This window comes from Scyliorhinus canicula, chromosome 9, assembly GCF_902713615.1.
Source record: "Scyliorhinus canicula chromosome 9, sScyCan1.1, whole genome shotgun sequence".
NCBI lineage: Eukaryota > Metazoa > Chordata > Chondrichthyes > Carcharhiniformes > Scyliorhinidae > Scyliorhinus > Scyliorhinus canicula.
The window spans coordinates 90,539,364-90,561,264 of record NC_052154.1 but is presented as its reverse complement, the minus strand read 5'-3'; the positions used below and the strand labels follow the sequence as shown (position 1 = coordinate 90,561,264).

At 45.1% G+C, this 21,901-nt stretch overlaps 1 protein-coding gene across 1 annotated transcript in view; it reads right to left on the bottom strand.

Annotated features, from left to right (window-relative positions):
• Nucleotides 1-21,901, bottom strand: part of hydin (HYDIN axonemal central pair apparatus protein) — a 1,231,368-nt gene that overhangs the window by 71,436 nt on the left and 1,138,031 nt on the right. Inside the window, exons 59-60 of the mRNA XM_038807144.1 lie at nucleotides 14,459-14,522; nucleotides 5,744-5,948 (exon numbers count right to left, since the gene is read on the bottom strand). Of these exons, the coding sequence (XP_038663072.1) occupies nucleotides 5,744-5,948; nucleotides 14,459-14,522 (269 nt within the window). The remainder of the gene's footprint in view (nucleotides 1-5,743; nucleotides 5,949-14,458; nucleotides 14,523-21,901) is intronic.

The window sequence follows — 21,901 nt, the reverse complement described above, 5'->3', positions numbered from 1 at the left end:
CGTGAACCACGGCATCGCGGCCTTAGCGACCGTCGCTAAGTCCGCACGCGAAGTGTCACGCCAGCTGACGCGCACGATGACGTGCCAATTGGGGCCCTGGATGCCCAGAATGGGCATGTTGCGGCCGTTTTTACGACGGCAGCAAGCAGGTGTGTTTGCTGCCGTAAAAACGGCCGTAAAGGCCTGGGAACTTGGCCCATCGGCCTGGAGAGAATCGCTGTTCGCCGTAAAAAACGGCGAGCAGCGATTCGTGTTGTGGGGCGGCCGTAGGGGGGGGGGGGATAGCGGGAGGGTGGGAAAAATGTCGGGGACGCCCTCCCGCTATTCTCCGACCCGTCGTGGGCAGTGGAGAATCGCGCCCACTATATTTGAACGTACAGCTGCATATAAGAATTTACTAACAGAGGTTAATGAAATCCATTCTGTGTTCAAATTCACCTTTGAAATTGAGCAGTGAAATGAGCTTCCTCTCCTTGATGTGCTTCGTGAGAAATCTGTGAGTGGGTTATCTACCAGTGTCCACTGCAAGCCTACCTATGCTGCACATACTTAGGACTGGTCTGATCAGAAACTTCATAAATCGGGCCCAAGCTCACCATGGAAGGTTAATAAGGTGTCTCAAAGTCATCCTGTAGGATAAGAGCTACCCTGATTAGATCACTGCTCATGTATGTTGCTTAAACTCATGAATGGGCCTCAGGCTGCAACATTTGGTCTTGAGCAGAACCCAGTCTACCTCAAGTTAACATGAAAAGGCAAGATGTCTCAGAAACCTGAGAAACAGGTGAAGTTTTCATTGCCCCTTTCATTTTTTAACAATAAATTTAGAGTACCCAATTCATTTTTTCCAATGAAGGGGCAATTTAGCGTGTTCAATCCACCTACTTTTCACATCTTTGGGTTGTGGGAGCGAAATCCACGCAAACACAGGGGGCATGTGCAAACTCCACACGGACAGTGACCCAGAGCCAGGATCGAACCTGGGACCTCGGCGCCGTGAGACTGCAGTGCTACCACTGCACCACCGTGCTGCCCAGCTGACCCTTTCATGCTGTTACAATACAGTCACAGCACAAGTGATACTCACCACTAACAAAATGCGGCTGTCAAGTCAAAAATAAATTCTGGCCTATCGCACAAATGTGATATGTGAGTTTCAATGCCAGTGTGATGCCAGGTATGTAGGCCATTCGTCCTAACGACTGGCAAATCAGATCAAACAGCATGTCCCTTCTGCTGTTCACAACAGGCAAAGTACCTAACCAGACCCTGCTTGCAAAACTCAAAGCATAATGTTCAACATTAGACGATATTCCACGATTGGGCAACATTTGTTGCTATCCTAATTGTGCTAAGAATTAGACTGACAACCAATTTAAGATTATCAATTGGCCTCTCAGTGTGGCTGACATACATTTGAAATAAGATACATATGTTCACACGGAGGGCCCTGTGGAACCATTCCTTGGTTCATTTCCAATGGCAATGCCTTGACCAATCAGAGTTGACCTGCCTAGTTTAAATTTAAACAAAAGCTCGGCAGTTAAATGTTCCCTGGTGTATTTGTCTCTACTAATTAGAGTCCACTTGCCAACCAATCAGCACTTTCTTCTCATGCAATATCAATTGTTGTTCCCTTTATAATTGGCATTCTTAAGAATCAGTACTGATGAGTGTAAGATGAAAAGCTTTGACAACATGTCTCTTTTCAGCAGTACTCAAAAATGAGAGTCCAATCCTGGTATATATTAAAAATACAGATCAGGAAATGGCATACTCCAAATAAATGATTTTCTGGAAATTTTAAGCTCATTAGAAAACATTGAGCTTATGAAAATGTTACATAAAAAGAGATATTGAGAAAAAAACTGAGAGACAAACAGACAAATAGGGAACATGATAAAGTGAGAGAGACCCGCAGGCATGGTAGCAGTAAAGGAGCAGTTAAAGATATATTAGAATTAATAAAAGTAGATGAAAGAAGAACTTCCAAGGTCAGAAGTATTCAAAGTAGAAATGTCACCCAACCCGGATGGGATGCAGCCTTCATTACTGTGAGAGGTCGGGTGGAAAGTGCAAAGGCTCTGGCCACATTAATCAAATTCTCATTGGATATTTGGATGGTCCAGAGAAATGTAAATGTTTAACGCCATTTTAAAATGATAAACCAAGAAACTATAGGTCAGACAGCCAAATGTCAGTGCTGGGAAAAATGATGAGGCAATAATCTAGGGGAAAATAAGCTGATATTCGGAAAGGTATGGGCTAATAAATGAAAGTCAGCATGGATTTATTAACAAGTAAATCATGTGTGACAAAATTGATAACAGTTCTTCCATAAAGTAACCAAGAGTATTGATGAGAGTAGCGCAGTTTATATTGTGTAGATGGACAAAAGGGTTTATCACGAAGAACCATTTAATAATGTTGTGAGCAAAAGTAAAGTCCATGAGATGAAAGGGACAGAGGCAGAGTGGATATGAAAGTGCTGAAGGGACAGAAACCAGAGTAGTGGTGAATGATTATTTTCCAGACTGGATGGAGACATATAGTGGAACTTTCCAGGACTGTAAATAGGACCATTGCTCTTGATGATATAAACATATTTATAAATATACATATATAATATTAATAATTTGAACTTTGGCATACAAGGCAATAAAGTATGTTGATTAGGCAAAACTTGAAAATGTTGTAAGCAATGACTGGTGAAATGGACTAACACAGTCAGATAACATTTAAGATCGAGAAATGCAAAGTGATATTGAAACTTTGGTGGGAAGAATGAAGAGAATCAATAAAAATGAAATGGTTCAATTTAAAGGGACCCGAGGTGTGAACACACAAATACTTAAAGGTGGCCCGACAACAGATAAGGCTATTAAAAACACATGTGTGATCCACTGGGCGAGATACCCCCCCCCCCACCCGCTCACCCCTCATTATGCGTTTTGTGGTAGCGGAAGCGGCCTGCCATTGGTCAGTGGCTGGATCTTCCGGTTCATTCTGTTGATGGGAACCTCAGTTTTAGTAAGAAAAGCATTAAGTACAAAAGCAAACAATTTGTGCTCGCCCTTCATAACTGGTTAGGCCTCAATTGGAGTATTGTAAGGATGGCAAGGTGGCACAGTGGTTAGCACTGCTGCCTCACAGCGCTAAGGTCCTAGGTTCGATCTCGGCCCCTGGTCACTGTGCGTGTGGAGTTTGCACATTCTCCCCATGTTTGCATGCGTCTCACCCCCACAACCCAAAAGATGTGCAGGCTAGGTGGATTGGCCACGTTAAATTGCCTCTTAATTAGAAAAAGAAATAATTGACTACTCTAAATTGACTTTAAAAAACTGGAGTATTGTGTGCAATTAAGGGCAGCACACATTAGGAAGAGATCAAGGACTAGAAGGTGCAGAAAAAATGTACTTGAATGATACCAGGGATAGGGGACTTCAGTTAAGTTGAGAGAATGGAGAAGCTGGTCAAAATTAAAGGAAGATTTTATTCTCAAATGTTGTCTAATGTAGAACATAGAACATAGAACATAGAACAGTACAGCACAGAACAGGCCCTTCGGCCCTCGATGTTGTGCCGAGCAATGATCACCCTACTTAAACCCACGTAACCCGTATACCCGTAACCCAACAATCCCCCCATTAACCTTACACTACGGGCAATTTAGCATGGCCAATCCACCTAACCCGCACATCTTTGGACTGTGGGAGGAAACCGGAGCACCCGGAGGAAACCCACGCACACACGGGGAGGACGTGCAGACTCCACACAGACAGTGACCCAGCCAGGAATCGAACCTGGGACCCTGGTGCTGTGAAGCATTGATGCTAACCACCATACTACCGTGAGGCCCCAAAGAGTGTCCTGAGATGTTTTATTGTGTTAATGCTCCTTTTAAATACAAAAGACATCGCCGAGTTTTCAACCATCTTGAGAAATGTCAAGAGGCTTAAGCACCTTGGCCTCCTGAGGTTTCCACCATCAAAGGTGATAGACCAAAGAGAGGAAGGAAAACCCATTTGATTTATTCCACATGATATCAAGATATGGCTGAGTGCACTGGATACTGCCACGTACTCTGACAACTTTGTATCAGTAGCACTGAAGACTTGTGCTCCACATCTATCTGTGCATCTAGCCAAGCTGTTCCAGTACAGTTACAACACTGGCATCACTCTGACAATAGTCTTACCGAGGTATTGGTCCAATTATAGTCAAATCAGAGGAGTTTCAAAGGTGAAAGTGGCTGCTCTTTTTTTACAATTCCTTTCTATTTGATGTGAGTGTCAGTCGCAAGACCAGGAGTTGTTTCCCTTTCCTAATTGCTTTTGAGAAGGAGGTGTTGAGTCTATGGTCCATGTGATGTAAGTACACCCACAGTGCTGTTAGGAGGGGAGTTACAGCATTTATGATTCAGCATTAGTGCATTAACGGCGGTATGTTTCCAACTCAATAGGGTGTGTGGCTCTGAGGGGAACCTGAGGATGACGGCATTCCTAAACGTCTGCTGCTTTGACCTTCTATGTGGCAGAATTCATCAATTTGGGAGGTGTTAATGATTGAGTTTTGGTGAGTTGCTGTAGGAAATCTTCTGGATGATGTACATTGCTGCTATTGTGCGTCGCTGGTGGAAGGAGTGAATGCCCAAGGTGGGGAATAGGGTGCCAGTCAAGCAGGATGCTTCGTCCTCAATGCTTTTGAGCTTCTTGAGTGTTGGAGCTGCACTCATCCAGGAAAGTGGAGAGTATTCCATCACACTCCTGACTTATGCCTTGTAGGTGGTGGACAGGCTTTGGGGAGCCAGGAAGTAGGTTACTTGCCACAGAATTCCCAGTTTCTGAGTTTCACTTGTTGCACGGTATTTCTATGGCTAGTCTACTCCAGTTTCTGGTCAATGGTAACCCCACAGAATGCTGATAGTGGGGGATTCAGCATTGGAAATGCCATTCAATGTCATGGGGAGATGAATAAATTCTCTGTTGTTGGAGATGGTCATTGTCTGGCATGAATGTTAATTGCCACTTATCACCCTGAATGTTGTCTGGGTCTTTCCGCAAATGGGCATGGACTGTTTCAGTACCTGAGGAGTTGTGAACACTGTGTAATTACCAGTGAGCATCTTCATTTCTGATCTTATGATGGGAGGTGGGAGATTATAATCTTTTGTAGATTATAATGACATTACCATTCCTGAATCCCCGCCCCCAACATCATTGACTGAAACTTAACTGGACCTGATTCAGAAATATTCTGGCTACAAGATAAGGGCAGAGGTTGGGAATTTTCTGGCGGGTAGCTCATCTTCTGATTCCCCAAAAGCTTTCCACCATCTATAATGCAGAAATCAGGAGCATGGTGGAATACTCTCATTGTTTGGAGCAGTGCAGCTTCAAGAACATTCAAGAAGTCATCCAGGACAAAGCATCCCATTTGATCAGCACTGCATCCACCACCTTAAATATTCACACTCTCTATAAGCCACCTATGAAGTATTCTACGACAGCATCTCCCAAACATGCAACCTTTAATGCTAGAGGAACACGGGCAGCAGTTGAAGGACAACAGCCCCATTTGGACTGCAGTTATTCAGGAAGGCAACTCACTACCACCTGCTCAAGGGCAATTAGAGATGGGAAATAATTGCTAACCTCAGTGACACTCGCGTCACTTCAATCAATTAGAAAGAATGACAGTTGCTCATAAACTATAAACTGAGTTTTGATCTCTCTGAACGTACTTGGTGCACAGCATTCGATGACGAGCCCATATGGAACACCAGTTGCATTGTCGAGTGGGTCCCGGTCAGTTATGTCGATGCACAGGAGCTCTTCATGTTTCCCTAGCTGATCTGCAGTACAGTCCACTGTAATAGACTGCTGGGCTCCAGGCAACACAACTCCATATCCAGGGACAACAGTAAACATTCCAACGGTCACACGGGCCTGCATGAAAGGTAAAAGCAGAAACTTTAAGTTACTGAGAACTAGAGCATTTAACTGACTCAGCGCACTATTTTAAGGGAAATTGCTGGCTGTAATAGCTTGTCCAAGTCCAATCTTCTAACAATAACTCCCTTCATTAAAATAACAAAAAGGGCTGCAATGCGGCATACTGGGTTAGAATTGCAGCTTTTAAACTCCCGCCGTGTATCTCCTGTTGAGTGAGCCTCTGCCCACTGAATAGGGGAATTCATATTCCATAAAGCCCGCGGAAAGATCTATTGAGTATCCCCGTGTCCTTCATGGTCATCATACATTCCCCCCCCCCCCCCTCCCCCCGCCAAGTCTGTTTTCCCCTCAGTACTCTCGCAGCAAGGAGGTTTCGTAATTGGCCTGAGATGTCCATCGGATTGGTGATCTCCACTTCCAGAGGGAGCGCCAAAGAGTTACCGATACAGATTCCTCCTTGGTATCTGCTCCCAATGGAACACCTGATTCCTCTGCTTCCATCTCGGAACCTGAGTCCTCATCATCAGGGGAGATGGACACAGGATTCTCAATGGCCGGTAGCCCTGCACTGGCGGCAATGGTGGTGAGAGTTGTACGGAGGTGGACACCCAGTCAAAAGGAAAAAGGAAGCATACAATAGGTCTGGACATCTAAAAACTGACAAAGCCCTTGAGGAGTACAGTGAAAGTTGGAAGGAACTTAAACTTGGAATTAGGAGGGCGAAAAACAGTCATAAAATGTCTTCAGCAAACATGGTCAGAGAATTCCAAGGCTTTTTATGCATATATTAGGAGCAAGAGGGTAGCAAGAGAAAGAGTCGGCTCACTCAAGTAGTGGGGGAAGTTATGCGTGAAACCACAGGCAGTGGGCGAAATCTTTAATGAGTACTTTGTATTGGTATTCACCAGGGAGAAGGACATGACGGATGTTCAGGCCAAGGACAGGTGTGTGAACTCTCTTGAGAACGTAAATATATAAAAGGAGGAAGTGTTGAGCATCCTAAATTGCATTAAGGTGAACAAGTCACCAGCGTCAAATGGGATCTATTGCTGTGGGAGGCAAGAAGAGATATAGCTGGGACTTTAACAGATATCTTCTCATCCTCTTTGACCACATAGAACATAGAACATTACAGCGCAGTACAGACCCTTCAGCCCTCGATGTTGCACCGTCCTGTGAAACCCCTCTAAAGTCCCTCTGCACTATTCCCTTATCATCCATATGCCTATCCAATGACCATTTGAATGCGTTTAATGTTGGCGAGTCCATTACTGTTGCAGGCAGGGCATTCCACGCCCTTACTACTCTTTGAGTAAAGAACCTACCTCTGACATCTGTCCTATATCTATCTCCCCTCAATTTAAAGCTATGTCCCCTCGTGCTGGACGTCACCATCCGAGGAAAAAGGCTCTCACTGTCCACCCGATCTAATCCTCTGATCATCTTGTATGCCTCAATTAAGTCACCTTCTTCTCTCTAACGAAAACAGCCTCAAGTCCTTCAGCCTTTCCTCATAAGATCTTCCCTTCAGACCAGGCAACATCCTTGTAAATCTCCTCTGTACCCTTTCCAATGATTCCACATCCTTCCTATAATGCGGCGACCAGAACTGCACGCATTACTCCAAATGCAGCCGCACCAGAGTTTTGTACAACTGCAACATGACCTCATGGCTCCGAAACTCAATTCATATATATATATATATATATAATTTACAGTGCAGAAGGAGGCCATTCGGCCCATCGAGTCTGCACCGGCTCTTGGAAAGAGCACCCTACCAAAGCCAACACCTCCACCCTATCCCCATAACCCAGTAACCCCACCCAACACTAAGGCCAATTTTGGACACTAATGCCAATTTAGCATGGCCAATCCACCTAACCTGCACATCTTTGGACTGTGGGAGGAAACCGGAGCACCCGGAGGAAACCCACGCACACACGGGGAGGATGTGCAGACTCCGCACAGTGACCCAAGCCGGAATCGAACCTGGGACCCTGGAGCTGTGAAGCAATTGTGCTATCCACAATGCTACCGTGCTGCCCACAAACTTTCAGGGATCTATGGACATGGACACCGAGATCTCTCGTCCACACTACCAAGAATCTTACCTTTAGCCCAGTACTCTGTCTTGCTGTTATTCCTTCCGAAATGAATCACCTCACACTTTTCTGCATTAAACTCCATTTGCCACCTGTCAGCCCAGCTCTGCAGCTTATCTATGTCCCTCTGTAACTTGTAACATCCTTCTGCACTGTCCACAACTCCACTGACTTTAGTGTCATCTGCAAATTTACTCACCCATCCTTCTACGCCCTCCTCCAGGTCATTTATAAAAATGACAAACAGCAGCGGCCCCAAAACGAATCCTTGTGGTACACCACTAGTAACTGGACACCAGTCAGAACATTTCCCATCAACCATCACCCTTTGTCTTCTATCAACTAGCCAATTTCTGATCCAAATTGCTAAATCACCCTGAATCCCATGTCTCTGTATTTTCTGCAATAGCCTACCGTGGGGAACCTTATCAAACGCTTTACTGAAATCCATATAGACCACATCAACTGCTTTACCCTCATCCACCTGTTTGGTCACCTTCTCAAAGAACTAAAAGAGGTTTGTGAGGCACGACCTACCCTTCACAAAACCATGTTGACTATCTCTAATCAAATTATACCTTTCCAGATGATTGTACATCCTACCTCTTATAAACCTTTCCAAGACTTTTCCCACAACAGAAGTAAGGCTCACTGGTCTATAGTTACCGGGGTTATCTCTACTCCCCTTCTTGAACAAGGGGGCAACATTTGCTATCCTCCAGTCTTCTGGCACTGTTCCTGAAGACAAAGATGACTTAAAGATCAAAGCCAAAGGCTCAGCAATCTCCTCCCTAGCTTCCCAGAGAATCCTAGGATAAATCCCATCCGGCGCAGGGGACTTATCTATTTGCACACTTTCCAGAATCGCTAACACCTCCTCCTTATGAACCTCAAGCCCTTCTAGTCTAGTAGCCTGTATCTCAGTATTCTCCTCAACAACTTTGTCTTTTTTCTGTGTGAATACAGACGACAAATACTCATTTAGCACCTCTCCTATTTCCTCGGACTCCATGCACAACTTCCTACTACTGTCCTTGACTGGCCCTACACTTACCTTAGTCATTCTTTTATTCCTGACATATCTATAGAAAGCTTTAGGGTTATCCATGATCCTACCTGCCAAAGACTTCTCATGTCCTCACCTGGTTCTTCTTAGCTCTCTCTTTAGAGCCTTCCTAGCTAACTTGTAACTCTCAAGCGCCCTAACTGAACCATCACGTCTCATCTTTACATAAGCCTCCTTCTTCCTCTTGACAAGTGTTTCAACTGCTTTAGTAACCAATGGTTCCCTCACTCGACCACTTCCTCCCTGCCTAACAGGTACATACTTATCAAGGACACGCAGTAGCTGTTCCTTGAACATGCTCCACATTTCCATTGTGCCCATCCCCTGCAATTTTCCTCTCCAGCCGATGCATCCTGAGTCTTGCCTCATCGCATCATAATTGCCTTTCCCCCAGCTATAACTCTTGTCCTGTGGTGTATACCTATCCCTTTCTATTGCTAAAGTAAACGTAATCGAATTGTGGTCACTATCACCAAAGTGCTCACCTACCTCCAAATCTAACACCTGTCCTGGTTCATTACCCAGTACCAAATCCAATATGACCTCGCCTCTCGTTGGCCTATCTACATACTGCGTCAGGAAACCCTCCTGCACACATTGGACAAAAACGGACCCATCTAAAGTACTCGAACTATAGTGTTTCCAGTCAATATTTGGAAAGTTTAAGTCCCCCATAACAACTACCCTGTTACTTTCGCTCCTATCCAGAATCATCTTTGCAATCCTTTCCTCTACATCTCTGGATCTTTTTGGACGCCTATAGAAAAGCCCTAACAAGGTGACCTCTCCTTTCCTGTTTCTTAACTCAGCCCATACGACCTCAGTATTCGAGTCCTCACCAAATGTCCTCTCAGCCACCGTAATACTGTCCTTGACTAACAATGCCACCCCTCCCCCTCTCTTACCACCTTCCCTGAGCTTAGTGAAATATCTAAACCCCGGCACCTGAAACAACCATTCCTCGCCCTGCTCTATCCATGTCTCCGAAATGGCCACAACATTGAAGTCCCAGGTACTAACCCATGCCGCAGCTCACCCACCTTATTCCGGATGCTCCTGGCATTGAAGTAGATGCACTTTAAATCACCTTCCTTCCTGCCGGTACACTCCTGCAACTTTGAAACCTTACTCATGACCTCACTACTCTCAGCTTCTTGTGTACTGGAGCTACAATTCAGGTTCCCAATCCCCTGTTGAACTAGTTTCCAGTTTAAGTGAGGTTCCAGAGGACTGGTGAATAGCCAATGTTATTCCTTTGTTTAAGAAAGGAAGTAAAATATTTGCCGGTAAGCCTGACATCATGGTGTGGAAGCTTTTGGAAAAGATACTGAGGGAAAGGATAGAACATAGAACATAGATCATTATAGCGCAGTACAGGCCCTTCGGCCCACGATGTTGCGCCGTCCTGTGAAACCCCTCTAAAGTCCCTCTACACTATTCCCTTATCGTCCATATGCCTATCCAATGACCATTTGAATGCGTTTAGTGTTGGCGAGTCCACTACTGTTGCAGGCACGGCATTCCACGCCCCTACTACTCTCTGAGTAAAGAACCTACCTCTGACATCTGTCCTATATCTATCTCCCCTCAATTTAAAGCTATGTCCCCTCGTGCTGGACATCACCATCCGAGGAAAAAGGCTCTCACTGTCCACCCTATCTGATCCTCTGATCATCTTGTATGCCTCAATTAAGTCACCTCTTAACCTTCTTCTCTCTAACGAAAACAGCCTCAAGTCCTTCAGCCTTTCCTCATATGATCTTCCCTCCATACCAGGCAACATTCTTGTAAATCTCCTCTGTACCCTTTCCAATGCTTCCACATCCTTCCTATAATGTGGCGACCAGAACTGCACACAATACTCCAAATGCGGCCGCACCAGAGTTTTGTACAACTGCAACATGACCTCATGGCTCCGAAACTTAATTCCTCTACCAATAAAAGCTAACACACCGGGCGCCTTGTTAACAACCCTCTCAACTTTGGATACAAGGACATTTGGAGGAAAATGGATCAGTTAGTTAGTGACAGGCAGCATAGTTTTGTACAGGGAAGGTCATGCCTCACCAACTTGATTGAGTGGCATTGTAAATGAGAGGTGACAAAGAAAATAGATGAGGGTAGGGCTGTGGATGTAGTTTATATGGACTTTAGTAAGGTGTTTGAAAAGGTCCCACATGGCAGACTGATACAAACACTAAAATTACTAGATGAATATAGGACAGGTTTAGTTATAGAAGACAGAGAGTAACGGTGGAAGGGTACTTTTTCTGAATGGAGTTTTGTAGCTAGTGTGTTCCGCAGGTATCAATGCTGGGACCTCTGTTGTTTGTGGCATATATAACAGATCTGGAGGAAATGTGGGTAGTCTGATCAGTAAGTTTGCGGATGACACGGAGATTGGCGATGTTGCTAATGGTGCCGAGGATTGTCAGAGGATACAACAGGATATCGATAAACTGGAGGGCAGCACGGTAGCATAGTGGTTAGCACTATGGCTTCACAGCTCCAGAGTCCCAGGTTCCATTCCCTGCTGGGTCACTGTCTGTGCGGAGCCTGCACGTTCTCCAAGTGTATGTGTGGGTTTCATCTGGGTGCTCCGTTTCCTCACACAGTCCAAAGATGTGCAGGTTAGGTGGATTGGCCATGCTAAATTGCCCATAGTATCCAAAAAAGTTAGGCGAGGTTATTGGGTTGGGGTCAGGGTGGACGTGAGGGCTTGTGGGTCGGTGCAGACTCAATGGGCTGAGTGGCCTCCTTTTACACTGTTTGTTCTATGTTCTATGAGACCTGGGCACAGAAATGGGAGATGGAGTTTAATCCGGACAAATTCGAGGTGATGCATTTTGGAGGACCAAATCTTGGTATGAATTATACTGAAAATGGCAGAACCCTTAGGAACATTAACATACAGAGGGATCTGTGCGTGCAGGTCCATAGTTCCCTCAAAGTGGCAACAGAGGTGGTCAAGGTGATTAAGAAGGCAAATGGCATGCTTGAATTCATCAGCAAGGGCATTGATTACAAGAGTTGGAAAATCACGTTACAGCTGTATGAAAGCTTGGTTAGGCTGCTTTTGGAGTATTGTGTTCAGTTCCGGTCACCACATTATCAGAAGGATGTGGAAGCTTTGGAGAGACTGCAAGGAAGGTTCACCAGGATGTTGCCTGGTCTCGAGGGTGTTGGCTATGAGGAGAGGTTGAATAAACTAGGATTGTTTTCACTGGAAAGCCAGAGGCTGAGGGGAGGCCTGATAGAGATCTACAAAACTATGAGAGGCATAAACAGAATGGATAGTCAGAGTTTTTTTCGAAGGGTGGAAGTGTCAATTACTAGGGGGCACAGGTTCAAGGTGAGAGGGGGGAAGTTTAAGGGAGATGTGCGGGATACATTTGTCACAAATGTGAGGTTATCCATTTTGGTAGGAATAACAGCAAAAGGGATTATTATTTAAATGATAAAATATTAAAGCATGCTGCTGTGCAGAGAGGCCTGGGTGTGCTAGTGCATGAGTCACAAAAAGCTGGTTTACAGGTGATTAAGAAGGCAAATGGAATGTTGTCCTTCATTGCTAGAGGGATGGAGTTTAAGACTAGGGAGGTTATGCTGCAATTGTATAAAGTGTTAGTGAGGCCACACCTGGAGTATTGTGTTCAGTTTTGGTCTCCTTACCTGAGAAAGGACGTACTGGCGCTGGAGGGTGTGCAGAAGAGATTCGCTAGGTTAATCCCAGAGCTGAAGGGGTTGGATTACGAGGAGAGGTTGAGTAGGCTTGGACTGTACTCGTTGGAATTTAGAAGGGTGAGGGGGGATCTTATAGAAACATGTAAAATTATAAAGGGAATAGATAGGATAGATTCGAGCAGGTTGCTCCCACTGGCGGGTGAAAGCATAGCCTCAAAATAAGGGGAAGTAGATTGAGGACTGAGTTTAGGAGGAACTTCTTCACCCAAAGGGTTGTGAATCTATGGAATTCCTTGCCCAGTGAAGCAGTTGAGGCTCCTTCATTAAATGTTTTAAAGATAAAGATAGATAGTTTTTTGAAGAATAAAGGGATTAAGGGTTATGGTGTTCGGGCCGGAAAGTGGAGCTGACTCCTCAAAAGGTCAGCCATGATCTCATTGAATGGTGGAGCAGGCTCGAGGGGACAGATGGCCTACTCCTGTTCCTAGTTCTTATGTCACACAGAGAGTGTTAGGTTCCTGGAATGTTCGGCCAGAGGATGTAGTGGAAGCAGGCACATTAGCAAGATTTAAGAGGCATCTGGACGTATACATGAATAGGAAGTAAATAGAGGGATATGGACCGAATAATGGCAAAAGTTTTTTTTTAGTCAGGGCATCATGATTGGCAGGCTTGGAGGGGCTGAAGGGTCTGTTTTTGTGCTGTACTTTTCTTTGTTCCACCCAAACCACCCAATACTCCAGCATCACCTTGGGGGTCAAAGAACACTCTTTAGTACCAAATGACTTCATTACCACCTCTACCAAGCTCTTGCACCAACTGGCAATAGCTCATGAACCTCTTTGTCACAAAGATTGATTCTATCTGTGCAGCTGCTTCTACTGCTTCAGCCCATCTCTTGCTCACCAAATCATATCCAGCTCAACTCGGCTCTCCTTTCCCCAAAACCCAACACATATTTCTCTCCATTTTCTCTTGCATCTCCCATCATGTGCCAACTAAGCTCAGCTTGTGCATGTGACCCGCTTCCTGCCTGTGGCAATGTAAAATATTTTCCTCTTCCGTGCATTAACTCTGCCCTTTGTTCTGTTCTTTTTTAAATGTTATTCGTCTGTAATATTCTGACATGTTTTCCCTGAAAGTTCCATCCCCAGAAAAAAAACTCCGCTGAATAATTAGTGGCACAGTGGCACAGTTAGCATTGCTGCCTCTCAGCACCAGGGACCTGGGTCGAAGTCCAACCTTGGGTGACTGCCTGCGTGGAGTTTGCAGTTTCTCCCCATGCCTGCATGGGTTTCCTCCGGGTGCTCTGGTTTTCTCCCACAGTCCAAAAATGGGCACGTTAGGTGGATTGGCCATGCTAAATCGCCCCTTAGTGTCCAACGATGTGTAGGTTAGGTCAGGATATGGGACAGGGCAGGCGAGTGGGCGTAAGTAGGGTGCTCTTTCAAAAGGGTTGGTGCAGACTCAATAGGCGAAACAGCTTCCTTCTGCGCTGAAGGAATTCCATGATTCTATGGTTACTGCCTGCCCACTGAGCATTTTCTATTTTTGCACCAGGAATGGGAACATTCGCTGTTTCTGGTTTAAAGTGCAGATGGTCTCAGAGCCACCCTTATAAACAAAACCTGTGTGCCAGAGGTCAACTTCACCTGGGGTACTTGCTCTTTCTGTTTTGGAACTCCATTGGATTTATCTTGGATCTTCATCTTTGAACTGGAAAAGAGAAAATAGATACAGTTTCTGTAAAAGTAAGTTGGTAACAGAAATACTCCTAAAAATATGAGAAAACATGTGGGGCTCCTCCGTCCCATTGTGGGTGTTACCCCAAGCTGTCGGGAAATCCATGAGTGTGAGTGCGCTGTCGGCGAAACAGAGGATTCCGCTGACGGAGAATCCAGCTGATAGTCACTGTCATTCAATAATCTGAGTAAAACTGATTTTATGGAAAATAATGTCAATTTTGAAAGCGTATGTTTTTAAAATTTGGGGTGTTTTAATAGATCATAAATGTTGTTGAAAAACACATATAAAATATATTAAAATAAAATGATCAAAGTGCATTACAATTATGAGTAAATCCAAATAAATACAGGATCCACAATTATTGCAGATTTGTATTGTTCACTGAGTCTTCCATATTTCAATTATTGATCGGTGGTTTGGGAAAACACATAAAATAACTAATATTTTCCTGATCTATAAGTTATAGAAAAAATCCATAATAATAGATGTAAAATGAACTTTCAAGAACATGCCAAATATTATTAAGAAATTTACAGGTTTTGAAGTTTAGGGTGTTAATTGAACTGAGAACTTCCTCGGAAAAAAAATGTTTCTGCAAGGGATATGAATTCAGATGGAAAAAATGTTTCTACTACTTTAAAGTCTATGGCCGGGATTTCCTGTTCTGTTCGAATTGGACGGGTTCAGTGACGGGAGCAAAAAATATCGCAAGCAATCCAAAGTGATTTTTGACATGGATATGAAAGTAGGATGCGACCACCTCTTCCCTCATTGGAATATATTTTAATCTCATGATCGGTTCGATATGCTGGTATCATACACCCATGTCAAAAAATCCATCCATTGCGGTGTGATGGTCAGAATATGACTGGCTTCAAAAAGGCATGCACCTGGTTTGCAAACTCTGTGGGGAACCCAGAGGTGAGCACAACGCTTGCAGAACGGCTCTGGTTTTAAACAGGGGAGAAGTGGTATGGGATTTTCCATGAGGTATTTTGAGCTGGAGGGTGTGGGAGATGACCCAAGGGATACAAGGCTTGAGCCGAAGGGGACCAGGGTTCACCCCAGGGACATGGGGACCCAGTCGAGGTACCAGGGCTGACTTGGGAGAGACAAGGGGCTGGGTTCTCCGTTTCTGAGGCTAAGTGTGGAGGATCTGTGGCGTTTTACATGGAACAAAATCAGCGGTGCCACCTCACCGATCCTGCAACCAGTTAAGGGCTAGCAGCTGCACCAGATAAAAACTCCCGGCCTCCATGAAATAAACGGCCGGAGAATGGCCGGGTCGTGGCCGTGCATGGCGACGACCAGCAGCGGTCGCGCTGTAAAACATGGCGCCGGCCATGCGCGGACCCAATCTGCCAGATAGTCAAACAGGCGCCGCCCCGATTTCGGCATCAAAGGAGATTCTCCGCCCGATCGCCGATTAAGAAATCGGCGTCGGGGAACAGAGAATCCCACCCCCGGTGTTCAGTCTGGGAGACTGGGGTTCATTTTGGGGCGACGTGGGGTTGACATAGGAGATATGGGGGTGGGAGCGGGAAAGGAAGAATGAATCGGGGAGACGTGGGTTATTTCAGGGGATATGGGTGAGTGAGGGGAGATGGGGATGAGTTGGGGAGATAGGCAAGTCTGAAAAGTAGCATTATGGAGGATGTCTTCTGATGTTGGGCCACAAACCTTGCGCAGTGCAGTGGGTGTGTGGGGAGTCATCACGGATTAATGGTTCCACTCATCGAGGGTGGAGGGCTTCTTTGAGCAGGATTTTTTTTTAAGAACATACAATGCAGAAGGAGGCCAGCCGGCCCATCGAGTCTGCACCGACCCACTCAAGCCCTCACCTCCACCCTATCCCCGGAACCCAATAACCCCTCCCAACCTTTTTTTGGACATTAAGGGCAATTTATCATGGCCAATTCACCTAACCTGCACTTCTTTGGACTGTGGGAGGAAACCAGAGCACGCAGAGGAAAGCCACGTAGACACGAGGAAAACATGCAGACTCCGCACAGGCAGTGACCCAGCAGGGAATCGAACCTGGGAGCCTGGCACTGTGAAGCTACAGTTCTACCGTGCTGCCGCAGGGCAAAGCTAATTGAAAGATATGTCAGTGATTGATTGATTGATATTTACTGTCACATGTACCGAAGTACAGTGAAAAGTATTTTTCTGCGGCCAAGGGAACGTGCACAGTACATTCATAGTAGACAGAAGAATAATCAACAGAGTACATTGACAAATGGTGCATCAACAAATAGTGATTGGTTACAGTGTGGAACAAGGGCTAAGAAAGCAAAATATGAGCAAGAGCAGCGTAGGGCGTCATGAAAAGTGTTCTTACAGGGAACAGATCAGTTTGAAGGAGAGTCGTTGAGGGAGATGCCTGATGGAAGGGTCTGGAAGAGGGCAAAGCCTGGGTGTGAGGGGTCTCTGACAATGTCGTCTGCCTTCCTGAGGCAGGAGGAGGTGTAGACAGAATCAATGGGAGGGTGGCAAGCTTGTATGGTGGGTTGGGCTGAGTTCACCACACTCTGAAGTTTCTTGCGATCTTGAGCTGAGCAGTTGCCATACCAAAATGTGATGCAGACGGATAGGATGCTCTCTAGGGAACATCTGTAGAAGTTTGGGGGAGTTGATGCAGATATGCTGAATTTATTTAGCTTCTGTAGGAAGTAGAGATGTTGTTGGGCTTTCTTGACTGTTGCATCAACGTGAGTGCACCAGGACAGACTGTTGGTGATGGTGACCCCGAGGGACCTAAAGCTGTTGACCATCTCCACTTTGGAGCCATTGATGTCAGTGGGGGTGTGTCTTGATAAGCTTCCTTAAGTCAATGATCAGTTCCTTGGTCTTTCCAACATTTAGAGACCAGTACTCAATTGCAGCTGAGACTGTTCAGCTGTGATTAAATTGTCTTGTCTGGAGTCAAGTTCGTCATGCAATTAAAGCCACTCAAGCACCACATATGGTGCCACTGATTGCTGCTCAGCATTTAATCCTTGATGCACTTACTTCCAAAATTGCTGATTGCCATGCTGTGCCTGTACCACTGCCTGGCTAGGTAAGCAACTATATCCCCTGAGAAAGTTGATAATGGCATACTGCCTGAGGACAGCGTTCCTAATCCTTGGCTGTGTGTTGAGGTGCATATTGCCAAGTGTCCCTCAAAGGCCAAGTTGAGAGCAAGGCCTCGGAGTGAAGATTTCAGGATGCGGTTGAGTGGCCAACGCTGTTGCCATATGGACATTTGGTGTGAGGTAAAGGTGGTGTGAGTTAGTGCCAAGGCAGAATCTAAAAATGTACTGAGCAAAAATGTTGTGGCCAGGACATGAGTTAGTGGGTTTTGAGAGGCAGCTTCAAATGATGAATAGACAAATGCTAACAGCCAAGTCTCTTTCTTTGATGTTGCTGTGAGGAGACCGTCAGGATCAAGAAACTTGGTTATCTCGATGTCATTCTTCTTCTTCGTGCTTATAGGTAGAAGGGAAGAAGAGGAAATGCCTGGCTTGGCAAACGCAGGAGCAGAACCGTCAAGAGGAAGGGTGGAAGGCCTGTTGTGCAAGCAGAGGATGAACCCCAGAGAGCCATCATCCAGAGGCAGCTCATTAGACCCAGGGTTGACAGAAGGCACCTGACATACCTGCAGATGTCAGAGGACCAGCGACGCCAAAGTCTACGCATGTCTACAGAATTGATTGGTCCCATCTGCCAACTTTTGCAAGATTTTGTGCCATGACGACTTGGAATGCAGCCACCGCCAGTGTCGCTGAAAGTGTCTGCGGTGCTTATTTTTACACGTGTCTCCTTAGTGGCTTCTACAAATGGCTTCCATGGGGTTTTCTCAGGGGCCAGCCGCACCTCAAAAGCACAGAGATCACACATTCACGATGACTGGAATGTGTAATGCTAGTCCTGCACATTGTGGGAGACATCCTCAATCCCTATGAGATAAAGGCATGACTGATGTATTCTGTCACTGTGAAGTGAAGTCATAAATATGCTAGGAATCTTGTACAAAACACAGGGAGGAAGCCCTGGACTGAGCAACCTGCCTTTATCTTGTGCAGGGATCAGAATTTCACTTCTGAATGACACGAACACAGCACATCAAAACAAGATAGGTGTAGGAAAGGGTGAAACTTGTGGTAGTTTATTTACAGAGGTGAACATTATATACAAGTACTTAATGCCATGCCCATGCTATTAGAGCTCCATAACTTTTAAAAATATATATGTTTATTGAATTCAGAAACAAACAAGAGCGACTTAATCAAACATATATACAGAATATATAGGTAAAAAAAATCAGATACGTGATATCTATATACATTGGTCTTTACAAGAATAACAATCAAACTATCCCCATAGTAAACTACCCCTCTTAACAGTTGATTGTGTCCACTTCTTTCAAGAATGAGATAAATGGTCAGCACCTAAGATAGAATTTCCCACCGAGCTCCTGATAACATATTTAACTTTCTCCAGATGCAGAAATGACAACAAATCATCCAACTAGGCGGATGCTTTAGGTGGTGGGGGAGATCTCCTATTAAGCAATATTCACCTCCTGGCTATCAAAAAGGCAAAGGTGAGTACATCTGCCCCCATTCCTGAATGAAATGCTGGTGGGTCAGAGACTCCAAATATTGCAATTAGTGGGCAATGTTCGAGGGCCACAAAAAGAATCTTCGATATGGGATGGGAACCAGATTAGGAAGTTAGAGGTCAGTAAAGAAGCAGCAACTAAAGCTGGTAAGGTACAAGATAATAAACTCCATGTGACTAAGGGGCAGAGTTGACAGGGAAGAGATGAACACAAAGGGACAGGTGGTCTGTCGTGCATTTTTTTAATGCGAGAAGTGTAGCAGGTAAGGCAGATGAACTTAGGGCTTGGATCAGTACCTGGGAATATGATGTTATTGGTATTACTGAGACTTGGTTGAGGGAAGGGCAGGACTGGCAACTGAATATCCCAGGGTATAGATGCGTCAGGAGGGATAGAGAGGGAGGTAGAAGGGGTGGAGGAGTTGCATTACTCATCAGAGATGATATCACAGCTGTGATTAAGGAGGGCACGATAGAGGATTCGAGCACTGAGGCAATATGGGTGGAGCTAAGAAATAGGAAGGGTGCAGTAACATTGTTGGGACTTTACTACAGGCCTTCCAAAAGTGAGCATGAAGTAGAGGTACAAATATGCAGACAGATTATAGAAAAATGTAGGAGCAATAGGGTGGTTGTGATGGGAGATTTTAACTTCCCCAACATTGAATGGGATTCGTGTAGTGTTGGAGGCGTAGATGGAGCAGAGTTTGTAAGGAGCATCCAGGAGAGTGTTTTAGAGCAGTATGTAAATAGTCCAACTCGGGAGGGGGCCATACTGGACCTGGTATTGGGGAATGATCCCGGCCAGGTGGTTGATGTTTCAGTCAGTGATTACTTTGGGAATAGCGATCACAATTCCGTAAGTTTTAGAATACTCATGGACAAGGACAAGAGTGGTCCGAAAGGAAGAGTGCTAAATTGGGGCAAGGCAGAGTATAACAAAATTCGGCAGGAGCTAGGGAATGTGGATTGGGAGCAGCTGTTTAAGGGTAAATCCACATTTGAAATGTGGGAGTCTTTTAAGGAAAGGTTGATTAGAGTGCAGGACAGACATGTCCCTGTGAAAATGAGAGATAGAAATGGCAAGATTAGGGAACCATGGATGACGGGTGAAATTGTGAGACGAGCTAAAATTAAAAAGGAAGCATTCATAAGATCGAGGCAACTCAAAACTGATGAAGCTTTGGAGGAATATCGGGAAAGTAGGACGAATCTCAAACGCGCAATAAAGAGGTCTAAAAGGGGTCATGAAATATCTTTGGCTAACAGGGTTAAGGAAAATCCCAAAGCTTTTTATTCGTATGTAAGGAGCAACAGGGTAACTAAAGAAAGGATTGGCCCACTCAAAGACAAAAGAGGGAATTTATGCGTGGACTCAGAGGAAATGGGTGAGATTCTTAATGAGTACTTTGCATCGGTATTCACAAAGGAGAGGGACAAGACGGATGTTGAGGCTCGGGATGGATGTTTAAATACTCTAGGTCAAGTTGTCATACGGAAGGGGGAAATTTTGGATATTCTAAAAGATATTAAGGTGGACAACTCCCCAGGACCGGATGGGATCTATCCCAGGTTACTGAGGGAAGCGAGGGTCAAAATAGCTGGGGCCTTAACAGATATCTTTGCAGCATCTTTGAGCATGGGTGAGGTCCCGGAGGACTGGAGAATCGCTAATGTTGTCCCTTTGTTTAAGAAGGGTAGCAGGGAAAATCCAGGGAATTATAGACCTGTGAGCTTGACGTCAGTGGTAGGCAAACTGTTGGAGAAGATACTGAGGGATAGGATCTATTCACATCTGGAAGAAAATAGACTTATCAGTGATAGGCAGCATGGTTTTGTGCAGGGAAGGTCATGCCTTACAAACCTAATAGAATTCTTTGAGGAAGTGACAAAGTTAATTGATGAGGGAAGGGCTGTAGATGTCATATACATGGACTTTAATAAGGCGTTTGATAAGGTTTCCCATGGCAGGTTGATGGAAAAAGTGAAGTTGTATGGGGTTCAGGGTGTACTAGCTAGATGGATAAAGAACTGGCTGGGTAACAGGAGACAGAGAGTAGTGGTGGAAGGAAGTGTCTCAAAATGGAGAAGGGTGACTAGTGGTGTTCCACAGGGATCCGTGCTCGGCCCACTGTTGTTTGTGATCTACATAAATGACCTGGAGGAAGGTATAGATGGTCTGATTAGCAAGTTTGCAGATGATACAAAGATTGGTGGAGTTGCAGATAGCGAGGAGGACTGTCAGAGAATACAACAAAATATAGATAGATTGGAGATTTGGGCAGAGAAATGGCAGATGGAGTTCAATCCAGGCAAATGCGAGGTGATGCATTTTGGAAGATCAAATTCAAGAGCGATGCTTGCCTTCATCGGACGGGGTATTGAATACAGGAGTCGGCAGGTCATGTTGCAGTTGTATAGGACTTTGGTTAGGCCACATTTGGAATACTGTGTGCAGTTCTGGTCGCCACATCACCAGAAGGATGTGGATGCTTTGGAGAGGGTGCAGAAGAGGTTCACCAGGATGTTGCCTGGTATGGAGGGGGCTAGCTATGAAGAAAGGTTGAGTAGATTAGGATTGTTTTCATTGGAAAGACGGAGGTTGAGGGGGGACCTGATTGAGGTCTACAAAATTATGAGAGGTATGGACAGGGTGGATAGCAACAAGCTTTTTCCAAGAGTGGTGGTGTCAGTTACAAGGGGTCACGATTTCAAAGTGAGAGGGGGAAAGTTTAAGGGAGATG